This window comes from Natator depressus, chromosome 16, assembly GCF_965152275.1.
Source record: "Natator depressus isolate rNatDep1 chromosome 16, rNatDep2.hap1, whole genome shotgun sequence".
NCBI lineage: Eukaryota > Metazoa > Chordata > Testudines > Cheloniidae > Natator > Natator depressus.
In genome coordinates, this window is record NC_134249.1 from 8,435,487 (window position 1) to 8,450,618 (window position 15,132).

General features: G+C 48.1%; 1 protein-coding gene across 11 annotated transcripts in view; it reads left to right on the plus strand.

Moving 5' to 3' along the window:
- The window catches only part of CACNA1B (calcium voltage-gated channel subunit alpha1 B), a 474,760-nt gene that overhangs the window by 452,871 nt on the left and 6,757 nt on the right, over nt 1-15,132 (plus strand). For 7 of the 11 annotated variants that reach the window (XM_074973540.1, XM_074973544.1, XM_074973546.1 and 4 more), the window contains 4 exons: nt 639-777; nt 2,239-2,388; nt 10,631-10,838; nt 11,213-11,412. In XM_074973540.1, coding sequence (XP_074829641.1) covers nt 639-777; nt 2,239-2,388; nt 10,631-10,838; nt 11,213-11,412 — 697 coding nt within the window. Of the gene's footprint in view, nt 1-638; nt 778-963; nt 1,559-2,238; nt 2,389-10,630; nt 10,839-11,212; nt 11,413-15,132 lie in introns of those variants that run through there. The other 4 variants (XM_074973541.1, XM_074973545.1, XM_074973551.1 and 1 more) reach the window with 2 other exon arrangements.

Consider the following 15,132-nt stretch of genomic DNA (forward strand, 5'->3'; position numbering starts at 1 on the left):
CTTAGCCTAGCTGGCCATGTTAATGTAACTTCTCCATGTTTTACATAAGTATGTGTATTTGCTGAGTATTTTTGTTTGAGTGTGTTTACTAGTGACAGTCTAGCATTCATCCATTCTTTTGTTACACCACAGAGGAATTTGACCAATAACATTTAAGATTCTTAGCCTAGCTGGCCATGTTAATGTAACTTCTCCATGTTTTACATCAGTATGTGTATTTGCTGAGTATTTTTGTTTGAGTGTGTTTACTAGTGACAGTCTAGCATTCATCCATTCTTTTGTGGAAAATACACCTGTTTTAGCAACATGTGATCTCCAAGAAAAGTTTGGTCTATTGCGTCAGTCCCAGAAGTAATTTCCTAAGGCCCTGAAAACAGGTTGCTGTTTTCCCTTTTAAGTAGATTGGTTTTGTTTCCATGGTCTTCCTGAGGTCCTCAGGGTGAATGAGGAAATTATCTGTCAGTCAAAGCTCAAGAGCCCTGTAGTTTACTAGCTTCACCAGCCGCTCCCCCACCCAGCTTTTTTTCCCCCACATGACTTGAGAAGTAGCCCCCCAGACTGCTCCAGAGCGCTTTAAATAAATCCAGCTGCAAAACGCCTAGCACAGCAGTTCACCTTTTCTCTTCACCTTGCATCAGGCCAGCCCCAGAGAGCGGGATCAAGGAGTCTGTTTCGTGGGGGACTCAGCGCACTCAGGATGTGTTTTACGAAACCAGGACACCAGCTTTTGAACGAGGCCACTCGGAAGAAATTCCCATTGAACGGACAAGCAAACAGGTGAAGATAGAGTGGAATGTAATAGGTCTCCATAGGTGTCAAGCGAGTTACTCCGTTTGACAGCCTAATAGCTCCACATTCATGTTTTGGGCCAAATATTGCTCTGTTCGTTGCAAAAGACTTGCTGGGATGTAACTGAGAACTGAATCTGACCCATTAATGTCTTTGTAACATTTTCTTTGGCAGATGCCCCTCTTGGGTGTGTGGCAGACTCAGGCTTACTCCAAATGGGAGCATGGGGGAGGAAGAACGGTCTCGTGGCTGGGCAGCTGGATTGGGAGATAGGAGAGTTCGGTCCAATTCCCAGCTCAGCCACAAACTTTGCTGTGTGACCTTGAGCAAGTCACTGTGCCCGGCTTCCCCATCTGTCCCTTGCTATACAGAGGTGTGCGGCTAAAATCCATTGGTGATTGTGAAGCCCTCAGGTACTAGCTGTGCAGGTCCCTAGACAGATCACTGTTACTGGTGGACAGGAAACGTGGTTGAAGAAGGCCTTCACATTTGTGTCTCTTGCAGAGGCAATGTTGGGATTGGCTGTGGTGGCTTTGGCTTAGTGTATCCAATCCTATATCTTGCTTCGTGGGCCTTCCACTTCCAGTGCTGCCCGTCTCTGAGTCCCCACTGGGGCTTCAGCTGACAACACATCCGTAGAAAATGTCCAGACCTGGATCTCATTGGCTGTTGGAGCTGCTTGGAATTGGTGCTCAGGTGACAGGCAGGGGAAGAAAAGAGAATTTGGGATTAGTTTGGCATCATCGATACATGATCAAAGGTCAACACAGCTGGACAGTAGGTGTTAAGTGGGGCAGGGCGGAGGGGGATGAGGGGTGGGCTTTGACTTTTCCTTCTAGTGAATGTCATTTTCACAGCAAAACGTTTCAGAACTGGATAAACCGGAGCAGGGGAAACAAGCCAAGAGGAGGAAATCAGAACCCAAACACATACAGGAGGATTGAGGGACTAGTGTGATGGGCTTACGGAGTCTTTTAATTGTAGGTCACCTATTCGAATCCAGCCCAGGTCAATAGCTACTGTGAGTGTTTACCATTGGATGGCTCTTCAGTGACCTATCTGAGGTTTGGGGTCTTTAGTGCAGTTCCTAGAGTATTGACAGGGAATACTATAAAAAGCACCACCATATTTGACACTACTTGGCTCCCTTATGGACTGCGTGCGGCGTGGAGACTGACCTACGCTGAGAAGGGGTCCAAGTTGAGGCGTGCTGGCAGGGCCGTGTGGGGAAGCGTACACCAGCGCTCCCCAGGCTGAGCCAGTTTGTAGATAAATAGTGACCTTCGGTCACCAGGGCTTTCAGGCTGGTGTCTTTGACTAGCCATAAATCCTCACAGATGAAATAGAAACCCTGCAGTTCGCCTTAGTCCTGGAACAAGCCTGGCAGAGCGATTGCTTTAAATGGACATTTATATTCGTGCTTCTGAAAATATTTCTCAATCCAATCAGGTTGTAGAAATGAGAGAAATCAGCCCCACCCTGACCAACGGAGAACACCAGCCTGGCCTGGAGAGCCAGGGGCGGGCGGCTTCCATGCCGCGTCTGGCCGCCGAAACTCAGGTGAGGGAGGGAGGCTTTACTGGCAATGGAAAACTTACAGTAAGTCAAGTATTCAACACGTTCTCTCTTCTTGTCCGTGCCATGTTGTTTTTTAAAGTGGCTGGTGGGTTGTTTGTTTCTTTAAGAGACACTGGTGGAGCTGGAGGCTCAGAAATTTGAGCAGCCTTTGTGCTTTTGATCATTGGGATGCTGTGTACACGGTGCTGTTCCCCAGCTGTCCCCATCCCCGTATACAGGCAGCAAAAAAGAAATCCTGCTCTCTGGGCAAAGCACCTCATTTAATCTGATGTCTGGTAAACTGAAAATGTATGTTCCGACTGACAGGGAGTCACTCTATGGTTTGAAGAGGTGTATTCCATAACCTTGCATATAACATGCCTACGTCACTGCCCTAACTTCATGGTGGGGTATATCCATAGCCCTGGGAATATAATAAGCTGCATGTTTCTTTTTGATGAGCCTGTTTATATATGAAATGTGCTCTAGGCTCTCCCTCACCAGAAGGCTGCATTGAAATACGAAGCATTTCCTCCTCCACCCTCCAACTAGGTTTAGCATGTAGTGCACTGTATGGTGGATTAGTAAAATGATGCTTAAGACTTTACTTCCTTTGCTTATCTGATGGAGCCTTGCAAGGAAGCCTTGTCATGCGAGGTGGCCTTCAGAGCAACTTTGTGACTACCCCTGTGAACTTCACGGGGCACATAACAGCACGGTTTTCTCAAATCACTTCTGGGCATTTCACATGTGCATTGCTAATGTGTCCTCCAGACACTCTCCGATCACCATGCTGCCTGTTATGCGTTAGAACATCTCCATCTTGCCATGCTTAGTTGTGTCTCTTTAGCTCAAATTGCCTGATTCATATAATAATGAGTGAGTCACATGTGATTGTGGTGTTCCACAGGTGAGAAAGAATGTGGGAGGTGTGCTGAATTCTAGAACTGAAGGGCTCTCGTGTATACAGCCGCACCTCCAATAGATATGTCCTTCCTTCCTGACTGTCTGTATGCCAGCCAGCTTGGATCAGGACACAAACTGCACCCAGCTCTGCTGGCTGGATCTCTGTGCTACCTTAAGAAAGGAACACCTTTCTCCGAGAACTGTAGGAAATCCTTGGATAAGACTCCATCTCCCAGAATTCTTTGTGTTCTCAGGAACTCTATTTATTTTGCTTAAAACCAACCACCACCGCCTGCAAGTCCCAAAAGCTGAGCTACCCTGATGGGATAGACTTGTGATAGGTTCTACCAAACCTAAAGCCATTCCTAATGGGAACAATGTCAGCGTACGAACCCTAAAAACAACCCTTCCTTGGGCGTTAGTGTTGGGCATTGATCCTTTTCTTCAATGCAATATTTACACTAACTTTATATTTGCATTGCTCTTTTCAGCCTGTAGAATCCCAACGCACATTCAGGACTGTGCATGTAAACAGTGGTTGCCAACAAAATCTTTGCCGACACTTGCAAAGGCAAAACTTTAGATTTTAATGGGGACCACAGTACATGCATAGGATTCCCTCACCCACCAATGAAAAGCAGCTGTGTCTTACTAGCCATTTCTCACCAGCATCTCTTCCTGGCAAATTTCAGTGGTTAACACAGAAATCGCATGAGTTTTTTTGAGGACCACGGGACACTAAAATAAAGACTAGCCCCTCCAGCACCACAGCATTCCCAGCAGCACCCTGCTCCAGTTTAATACACTGATTCACAGGGAAAGGAGTCACCTGTAGCACTTGGGCAGTCCTTGGAAAACTGCAGACCCAGTACTGACCAATCCCAGCCTTGCTTAACTGATGAGAACTGACAAAATCAGTCCCAGGTTGAAAAGCTCCATGACCCACAGATAGCCCTCCAGCAGAACAGATGAAATCTGCCAGACTGCTCCGGGGCTCTCCCTTACACCCATCACTTTCCCTCAGGAGACTCCTTCAACCTCTTCTATAGTTTGTTTTTTTAAACAAAACAAATCGATTCCTCCATTTGCTCAACAAATAGTTACAGATGAAGCCTGTGAGCAAATAGGGGCACGGGAGAGAGGTCATTAATGAAGCCAGGGAGTGAATTTCTTGCTCAGGAGAAGCATGTTGCAGGTTGCCCACAATGAAGCGCACACCTGCCCTGCATTAATGCTGTCACTTATTTATGAATCAGGCCTACGGTGTCTGAACAGATCTAACCTCATTTAATGATAAATGTTTTAGTGCTTGTCGCTTCAGCAGAATAACTGATGTCCTTTCTGTGTGTGTTTCCCCTTCTGTACCTTCCACCCTACCCTTTATGTGTACTTCCGGTTCCTCCCCAAACTTTAATTTCTTTCTAACTTTTGTTAACAATAATTTTTTTTTCATTCATCCCCTTTTCTGTTTGCCTGTCACGTCTCTGTCCTTTTGCATTTCCCGTCTTCTATCATTTCACGCTACCGATCTCGGTTCCTCCCCAAACTTTAATTTCTTTCTAACTTTTGCTAACAATAATTTTTTTTTCATTCATCCCCTTTTCTGTTTGCCTGTCACGTCTCTGTCCTTTTGCATTTCCTGTCTTCTATCATTTCACGCTACCGATCTCGCTTCCTCCCTCCCCGTTTGCTTTCTTCCTTTCCTCCGGTCACCTTCCCTCCTGTCTCATCATCTCGTCCGCTGCACATCTGCCGTGATGTCTGACAATGGCTGCTTCAAATATTCTCTCTCATCTTGTCCGAATTGTTTGCAGAGGAGCAAAACACGGTCACCGGGGAGTTACCTAGCAGTATGTAGTTTGCACTAAGTTGTATCCTATTAAATTGTTATTAAGCAATGATTAACCTTCACTAACCCCTCCTCTCCCCCCCCCCACTCCTTGTTTGGATTACTTTCTGGTGCTGTAAAGATGCAGCTGCCGTCTCTCTGTACTTCAGTTCATTGTAGTTCCTTTGATCCATAGTTGTATGCTGCACATTGTGATACCTTGCATTTGTTTATATTGCCTTGTTGGCTAAAAGTGTCATAAGTGAAAACAGTAAAGGTTGCTAATGAATGAGAAACTAACGAACCTCTCAAAGGCTATGGTATATTCTCCTCCCGTACGTCTCCGCTCGAGCTGGAGGTGTCATTTCCTGCTTGCGTAGGTGTAATCATGCTAGGTTTGATTGATCTAGCACACTAACAGTAGAGACGGGCTAGCCACCTGAGTACCTACTAGGGTCCCGGGTGGGACTGTACTCCAGCAGCGAGCCTCTCCTGCCACTCATGCTGCTACATCTGCGCTACACTCCATCAAACCGAGCATGTGTACTGGAAATTACATCTCCAGTTCCAGCACAGATGTACCTTGGGTGTGGGTGTGCAAGTCCAATCAATGGTAATGAGAGCCTCCAGGAGGGAATATACCTGTCTGTGTGGTATAGGAAGAGAGACTGTTCTAATCTATCTCCGTTAGTTTCTGAGTAGGGGAGAGGGTTGCACCTGGAACAACTGAAGAATAAGGCCCTAGGAAGGTTTGTTTCCTATGAACTTGGCTTCTTTTTGGAAAATCTTTGCCCCTCCCTGTCGTTTCCTTTGCAGCAGTTCCTTTGGGCAGAGGTGGGTTATCAGGTTACTTAATCTAAGGTCAGGGTGGCCAACCTGGGGCTCCGGAGCCACATGCGGCTCCTTGTATAGGCACCGACTCCGGGGCTGGAGCTACAGGCACCCACTTTCCAATGTGCCGGGGGTGCTCACTGCTCAACCCCTGGCTCTGCCACAGGCCCTGCCCCCACTCCACCCCTTCTGCCCCCTCCCCTGAGCTGGCCATGCCCTCGCTCCTTCCCCTCCCCTGCGGAGTCTCCTGCATGCCACAAAACAGCTGATCGGGAGGTGCAGGGAGGGTGGGGGAGGCACTGATCGGCAGGGCTGCTGACGTATTACTGTGGGTCTTTGGCAATGTACATTGGTAAATTCTGGCTCCTTCTCAGGCTCAGTTTGGCCACCCCGATCTAAGGTCTTGATCTCCATTTTTAGGATGGGGGTATTTCCTGCATTTACTTCCTGGCCAAGATCTGTCATTTCCCGTATCTCAGCAGGTCAAATCTGCAGTGTTGCTACCTTACCCCGGCCCCTGAAAAAAGAAATCTCCTTTTTGAATAATAAGTGTGGGGGCTTGGCACTGGAAGGCAGCGTGGAAGAAGGTACAGAGCAGGCAATGGAAAAGGAAACAAATAAGGCGTGAATTATGCTGCGGCCAGTTGTTCGCTCTATTGGTGACTTAAATACAGAGCTGCGTCTTCTTAAGACAGGTACCTCTGCTGAAGGCCCTATAAAATGGACAGCTCCAGAGTGGGGAAAGCCCACTTCTGAGTTCCAGGAGAGGGCGCTAGAGTGGTGCGGTCCTTTATCCAGCACTTTGTCTGTTTGGGCTGCATAATCTACCAGTCCCCTGTTCGGAGATCCTCTTCGCCTACTTTCTCTTCCCCCTTACTTTAAAAATTGTATTAAAGCTAACGTTTAAAAAGTACATAGTACACGGGTTAAGAAAAGAGTGTCTGTACATCTGGGTATAGTGCTTAGATTATCCACAAATACAAAGTTTGTTTTTAAAGTCATAAGATACAAATAGTGCATAATCAGCAATAACCCCAATTTAGGTGAACAAATTTAAGAATACAGTTTAGATATTATCATCTAAGTATTCGGGTCCATCACTCCTGAAAAGCTATACAGAGAGTTGGTTGTGGAAAGCAAATGCAGCCATGAGTGAAGAGAGTGTCCCTCAGGCACTGAGAATTTAGGGTAGGTTGTCCATTTAGAAAATACTTTCCTTGTGGATTGTATTTCGGTTACTGTCCCCACTGCGTGTCTCATCTACTACTCACCACTTCACCAGAGCCATCTTCCTACCTGGACAGCGAGAGTGTTAGCCTTCCCACCAATTCCCGTCCCTTTAGACTCGTGACTCAGAATACTCCAAGGTTGCAGCCAGAACTGCCCTGCTCCTCCAACAGGCTGCAGCATCCCAGCACCCTGGAGAGAGTCCTCTTGGGCATCTCTGAATCCCTGGTGCCCAGTCGGTGCCGTCCCAGTGCTTGTGTGTCTGTGAGAGCCCTGCTCCCAGCAGCAACGTTCTGCCTGTGAAGCTGACGGGAAGGATCAAGGTTTGAGTGAGTTGCTAGGAAGAAAGAATGCGGGGGTTAAAAACTCTGCTCAGATTGCTCCCTTGCATGTGAGATAAGAAACCCCATCACTGACACTACCCACTAGGAAATGAATGGTGTCTTTAAATTAAAAATAATTGCATACCAGCTAGCCTAATAATGTGCTAATATCAGGGGGCAGCAGACACTCAAACTCCAGGGTAAGCTAACAAAGTAGCACCACCAGTTAAAAAATAACAACCAGAACAACCCCACAAGGGAGTAGATAGAAAGGTTAAAAAGAACAAAGTTAATGCTTTGCTAGAGCTGTCATTTTAGGCGCACACAGGGGGAGGGAGCATTCTGTCACGCATATGACCAAAGGGACAGAGAGAAATCCCGAGTCCACATCCATGAGACTTGAGACTGCTGTGCGTAGAAGTCTCATCTCTACCAAGTTCCTTTTGTGTAATCAGTAAACACAGTGGAGCCTCTAGAGGGTGGCCAGCATGCTGGCATGTCCATAAAGCAGGGCCACAGAAGAGCTGGAGACAAGCAAAGTGAAAGGAAAGGAAAGGAAAGAAAAACAGATTCTTGTCATTTATGGAGCTTTGTCAATGGTTGCTGGGCAGGAGACAGGTCTCACGCTGAGCTAGTAGCAGTCAGGATAATGCAAGCAAAGACCATGGCAATGTTGAGAGAGACCAAAACTCAAAGCACACTGCTACCCCTCTCAATGACCTCAGCCCCTGCCCCATAGCACTACTCAGCACATGTCCTGCCGCGGTGCTAAGGGCTCAAGTTCCATTCGAGTTTCAACAGGATTTCCATATTGGTTCTTCATGAAACCAAGAAGTCTGTCTCGTGAGGCCCTCCCAGCATACAGAGTGGTCCTCTTCTCACCAGTCTCCCCTTCAGCCACAAGGTGCCCTAAGGACTTCTCGTTGTTTTTGCTGGTACAGACTAACACGGCTACCCCTCTGAAACCATTCAGCCTCCTTGTGGCTCTGAACCTGCATCATGATGGATCTGCCTTTTCTCCTGCAGCACCTTGGCCACAGGTGAAATGTTCTGGAGCAGGGAGCTGCTGTTCTTAGAAAGGCAGGGCTGGGGATATGGTGGCAGTGGGGGGAGGGGGAGGAGAGTGTAACGAAGTCTCCATTGTCTACTGGCAACCCTATATTGCACTTGTGAGACACTTGGAAAGAATATTCTTAATGCTTGGATTGTAAAGGGGGAGGTCACAGAGACCAGGTCTGGCACTGGCGTAGGGACAAGGCTTAACATTGCCTGCAGGAAACATGGATTTGATGCAAAGTTCTTGGCATTTGTTCCCAAGCTGGGAATGTTGTCAAGAGAGGAACTGGAAGCCTTGTAGCCAGTTAAGGATTGGCACTGGTGATGTCTGCAGGGAATCCCATCTAGCCTTCACCAGCCAGAAGGGGGATGGTTACAAGATCTTGAAAAGCAGCCGGGGGAGCCCCAATGGATTTGCAAGGACCCCCAAGCAGGTGTGAGGAGAGAAGCTCCCTTTCCCACAGCAACAATATGATCCATAGCTAAGGCTACGATTTAGTCACAGAGGTCATGGCAATCACAGATTCCGTGACTTTACCGGTCCTCCGTGACTTCTAAGGCTTCAGGAGAAGAAGGTGGGACTGTGCAGGACCCTGCAGCCCTAGCCCCGCTGCTTCCTCCGGGGGGCTGCAGCCGGGGCCAGGGGCTGCAGCTGGGATCGTGCGCCACTGCCCCGCCGCATCCCGGGCTTGGCGGGGGCTGTGCGCCTCAGCCTTGTGACGTCCCGGGCTTGGTGGGACTGCAGCCGGGGCCATGCGCCCCAGCCCTGTGGCTTCCATCGGTGGCTGCAGCCAGGCCGTGTGCGCCAGCCCCGCAGTGTCCCAGCACTGAGTCCTAGCACAGCTTTCCAGGGCTGTGTGCCCACCCCGTGGCCAGGGCTTGGCAGGGGCTGCAGTGGGGGCTGCACACCCCTGTCCCGCAGCTGGGCCAATGGACTAAGTGAAAGTCCTGAGCCAAAGTCTCCTCCATTAGTGATTTCCATGGGAAATCAGTGGGCTTGCACCAGCCTTATTGAGAGGAGAATTTGGCTCACTAGTTTTAACTTTTTGTTGCAGTTTATTCCCCAGGGAAAGTGGGATATGACAGAGGACGTGTTAGTTACCATTCTACATAATGCAAGAACAAGGGCTTACCCCATGAAATCAATAGGCAGCAGGTTTAAAACAAACATAAAAAAGTACTTCTTCACACAACACGCAGTCAACTGTGGAAGTTGTTGCCAGGGGATGTTGTGGAGGCCAAAAGTATAACTTGGTTCAAAAAAGAATGAGTTAAGTTCATGGAGGACAGGTCCTGCAGTGGCTATTAGCAAAGATGGTCAAGGACGCAACCCCATGCTCTGCGTGTCCCTAAACCTCTGACTGCCAGAAGCTGGGACTGGATAACAGGGGAGGGATCACTGAATAATTGCCCTGTTCTGTTCATTCCCTCTGAAGAATCTGTCACCGGCCACTGTCGAAAAACAGGCTACTGGGCTAGATGGACCATTCATCTACCCATTCTAGTCATTCTTATGTTCTTACGGAGGCCAACTCACGTATTTGAACTCATACAGAGCAAGTGGCTTCGCTAAGGCCTGAAGTAACAGATTCTTTTAGTCCCAGTCGTTTGCTACAGCCGCTGGACAGCATGGCCTGTCTTTCTGCCCCACTTACACATCATTGTGTGTGCCTGCTTATTTTTTTGGTATTGCACTGGGAATGCTGCAGTTTCTGGAATTGCACTGGGTGAAAAAAACATTGGCGTATTATCTTTGCAAAACATTTAGATGTCATGCCTGCCCTGTGATCCTGCTTAGTCCTTCTTGATGACTCACATGAACACTGTTAAATTATGTTAAATGATGTGCATTCCTCTATGGATTGTGTTGTCACACAATTTACAGTGAAGCCCAATTCAGGTATCGCCGACTACATTCGTTCCACAAATTTAGCACTAAATGTTTTATCGTGCAACCGCTTCTGTCCTTTCTCGTTCTGTTTGATTAACCTTCTCTGTCTCCCCCCCCCCGCCCCCCCCGAAAAACGCTCCCATTCTGGAAGACACCCAATTAACTGCAGTGTGATCTCTGCCCTCTCCCACCTGCTCCCCCTTCCCTCCCTATGCTTTGCAGACCATCCCAGACACCAGCCCCATGAAGCGCTCCATCTCCACGCTGACGCCGCAGCGCCCGCATGCCATGCATCTGTATGAGTATTCCCTGGAGCGCATGCCCCCGGACCAGGCTCATCACCACCATCACCATCGCTGCCATCGACGGAAAGACAAGAAGCAGAAGTTGTTGGACAGGTCACCCAACCAGTTGGCCGATGGGGATGCCGGTAAAGGCTTTTCCTCATTGTCGTCTCTCGTTCACACCACAGAACTGTGATGATCCTCCCAAACCGCCATTCTGCATGCGTTAGGATGAGGGGATGGGGACTTGGGAGGGAGAATGGTGCCTCAGCTCAGTTAGCTTCCTTGAGGCTTTTCCCCTTGGAACAAGGGGAAAGGGGGGGCCTTTATGGCGGGTTTCCCCCACTGCGAGTAATGGTGCCCAGCAGGGAGGCTTACATTATGTGTGCGGGGGGAGTCCCATGTGAGAGGACCCACATGGGACCCCCAGAGTTCTTGAACTTGCTCAGCCCCAAGTTGAATGTTTCTACGGTTATTGCAGCCCCAACCCATTACTTTTAAATTTTGGCGGCACATCCAGGTGAGGCGTCTTCCAAGGATAAGAAGCAGGAACGAGGCAGGTCCCAAGAGAGAAAGCTGCACTCCTCCTCTTCCTCTGAAAAACAGCGCTTCTACTCCTGCGACCGCTACGGGAGCCGGGACCGTTCTCAGCCCAAATCAGCTGATCACAGCAGGCCCACCTCGCCCAATGGGGGGCTGGAGCCAGGCCCCCACAGACAGGTGAGGAGATTCAAGGCGGGAGGAGGCCTGAAATCTTCAGCGGGTGCACGCAGGTTAAAAAAAAAATCCGGGTTGGGGGCTGGCTGGGCAATAGGAGATGAAGCCTGGTGCAGAGGGTTGTTGCCATCTGACAGCTCTTTGGAGGTCTTCTGCAAAATGAATTGATGGTCTCAGGCCAGTTCCTACCAAACAGGGGTCCATACCTCAGAATCCACCCTCCCAGTTGGCACCCTTGTTGGCAGTGTCAGGAGAGAGGCCAAGGACTAAGTGGGGCCTGCAATCTGAACTACCTTCTCACGTCTCCTGGGGCAACTGCCCCACCAGGTCGAAGCCCAGGCCGGCTGGCAGGGCAGAATGGGAAGGTTGCACTGCTGATTTTTGTGCTTTCTCTCTCCAGGAGATAGAGATATTAACCCAGCACCTATTGCTGCACTTGGCATAGAGCCAGAAACCACTCCTGGGTGTTATACAGAAATGGAGTTGTACTAACCACCTAAATCCAGACCACCAGAATACAAGCGAGTACAGTCCAGTGCAGAGAGAGGGAACCCAGAGAACTAAATCCTGCCCTCAGTTACACCTGTGCAACCACTGACTTCAACAGGGGCGACTGAGGGCAGAAGATGGCCTCCAGCATGGTCCCATCTTTGCAGCTGGCAAACTGCATGGAATAGGGGCATTTTCAGCAGCATTCTGAAACAGGAGCTAGGACAGGCACCTGACCCCAGTGCTAAATCCACCCACAAACACATCAACTGTACTGGAGTGGGGAATCAGCTAACATAATGTAAGAAAAAAAGTAGACCTTGAATGGAAGTTGAGGGTGCTCAGCACCTTGCCAGAGTGAGCCCTAAGTGGGTCTCAAAACACAGTCTAGCTCTAGTTCGAGGGAGGAGAAAGTTGTGACCACCCTTAGAAATCTGCCTAGAGCTGCAGTCTGAGTGTGACTGACAGGCCATCTCAGGAGGGCTGACTCGTACTGTCATCTGAACAGACACACATCCCCACAGCAGCGTCACTTGATAAATGGATAGCTCCGAGGGAAGGAAAGCCAGCTGCATTTGCTGTGTGGGTTAGAGACCATGGAATAAAAGTAAGGAAGGTTGAAAAAGAAGCAGAGTCTCTATAATAACTAGTGCCACCCCCAAGATAAGAGATCTTTCGCCTTGTTCTGAGCATTCCTCTCTCCTGGTGCATTGTACTTTCATGATTCCTAGCAGTAAAACAGTTTATAATCTCGGAGTCTGGGTGTGGACGGTAACTGAATGCTTAATGCCTCATTCGTCCCCAACACATCACTTTGGAACACACACTGGCATACTTAGGGTATAGAATACGCTCTGTAAAATCATTGACTTCTTGGCCTTTTGGCTGAGACCAAGTGTCACAGGGTGCTTCTCAGGCTCCCCTGTGAGCAGTTCTACCCAGCTTTTTTTCGTGGTCTCCGAGTCACCACCACCCACGGTCTGTTTTTTTTTAACCTATGTTCCTTTAATCCTCAGTTTCCCAACGCGTCAAGACATAGCATAGGTATACAGCAGGAGGAGCCTTTCACACAGCACACCCTCTGAACTCCTTCCCCTTTACATCCTGTTTCTCCCAAATATGTATCCTCCCCTTTGCTAAGCCAATTACCTCATTAGCTCTGCAATTGCCACCAAGTGGCAGTAATCCCCCTCTTCCTCACCAAGTAACAAGTTGCTTGATTCCAGTTAAGCCAACAGACTTCTCTGTGCTGTAGAAACCTCATTGATCAGGTGCTCCAGCTAGTCATGCCACGGGAAATATCTGTTTGGTGTCTGACACATTCAGGCCCTGCTCAGGCACAGGGGTGAATTCACTGATCAGCTAAGTCTCTTCAATCTCCAGCTACTACGATCCTATTTCATACTCAGCTGCTCTGCAGATGAATTTTCTTTCTGATCCTGCTGTTCCTCCTTGAGAGAAGGGAAGAAGATGATTACTTCTGTTGTTGTTAGTGGAGTAGCTGGACCTCTCCTCTTCTATGTGTATATACTAGCGCATTAAATGCAATGCACACTTTAATTATAAAACAAAGAGGTTCCCCTAAGTTAATAATCCTTCAGTGTTGGAGCTCCAATGACATCTTATTACCCCGTCCCCACTACTCCGTTGATTGTTTGTTAGCTCAGTGTGTCTCTTTAAAAACAAATGCCAGATTTGATTTAGGAAGGACGGATGAAGAATGTCATTCCAATGTCCATGTATGTTCTCCATACAGGATAGCATTAAAAAGGCCCTCCAAGCGATGCATGTCAATTGACTCACACGGGACCTGTTAATATGTCCCTTTGGTCACGCTGGAACACACACATTTTTTTTTTTTAATAAACAGTGCAGTCAGTATAGACTCAGCTCCACCCTAATGAGCTCAGGATGTTTGCCCTGATGAGGGGCCTGTGAGAAGCTCGGTTGGGCTGGTTCCTGCGTTGTTGTAACCTACCTGTTAACACTCAAGGGTCTTCTTCTTTTTCTTCTACTTCTTCTATTTCTATGTGTTAGCTCTTCCCTTCCCTTGGGGACACTACCTTTAACCAGGAGCCAGGCCTGGCTTAGCAAATTTTGCCAGACCTGGAAAGCACTTTGTCTAAACACCTCAAAAAGTATCTGATTTCTGGCCCTCCCTGCTTCAAAATAAAATAAAATAAATCAGCTGACTCCTATTCCCCTCACTCTCCCCTGACTCAACATTAATGGAATGAACAACGCAATCTCTGTTTGCCCAAGTCTGCTAGTTTGAAGGTCACTTGAGCAGTACACAGTATTTGTCCTGATGTTGGATAGCTCCAGCAGACTGGGTCCCAGAAGCCACCTCTGCTTCTGGAGGTGGTGATGTTGACTGTAATTTTGGCATCTCAGGAACCATTCTGCCTCCGTTCTCCCTCTGTGGCAAGAGAGAACAACTTTTCTCCATCTTTTTTATGGCAGCCTTTCAAGTATTTGAAGACTGCTATCACGTCCCCTCTTAATCTCCTCTTTTCCAAACCAAACATACCCAGTTCCTTCAGCCTTTGTTTATATGACTTGCATTCCATCCCTCTGATCATCTGTGTCGCTCGCCTCTGGATCCTTTCTAGTTTCTCCACATCCTTTCTACACATTAGTGACCAAAACTAGACACAGTACTCCAGCTGAGGCCCAACCAGCGCCGAGTAGAGCCATACAATCACCTTCCGTGACTTGCATGCTATGCCTCTGTTAATGCAACCTGAAATTGCATTTGCTTCTTTTGCAACAGCATTGCATTGTTGACTCATGTTGAGGTTGTGATCCACCACAACTTCCAGATCCTTCTCAGCAGTGCTGTCACCAAGCCAGTTATCCCCCATTCTGTATTTGTGCATTTGGTTTTTCTTCCCTCAATGTAGCACCTCACATTTATCTTTGTTGAATTTTGTGGTCTGTAGCCCAGTTCTCCAATTTATCAAGATCCCTCTGAATTTTAGCTCTGTCCTCCAAAGTGTTGGCAACCGTCCCTAGCTTTGTCTCATCTGCACATTTGATCAGTACACTCTCTATTCCTACATCCAAGTCATTAACAAAGATGTCAAACAACACCCGGCCCAGAACAGATCCCCGTGGAACCCCACCTGAGATCTCCCTCCAATCTGACATCATTCCATTAATAGTTACTTTTTGTTTGTGGTTGTTTAACCAATTATGTATCCACTTAATGGTAGTTTCGCCAAACCCACATTT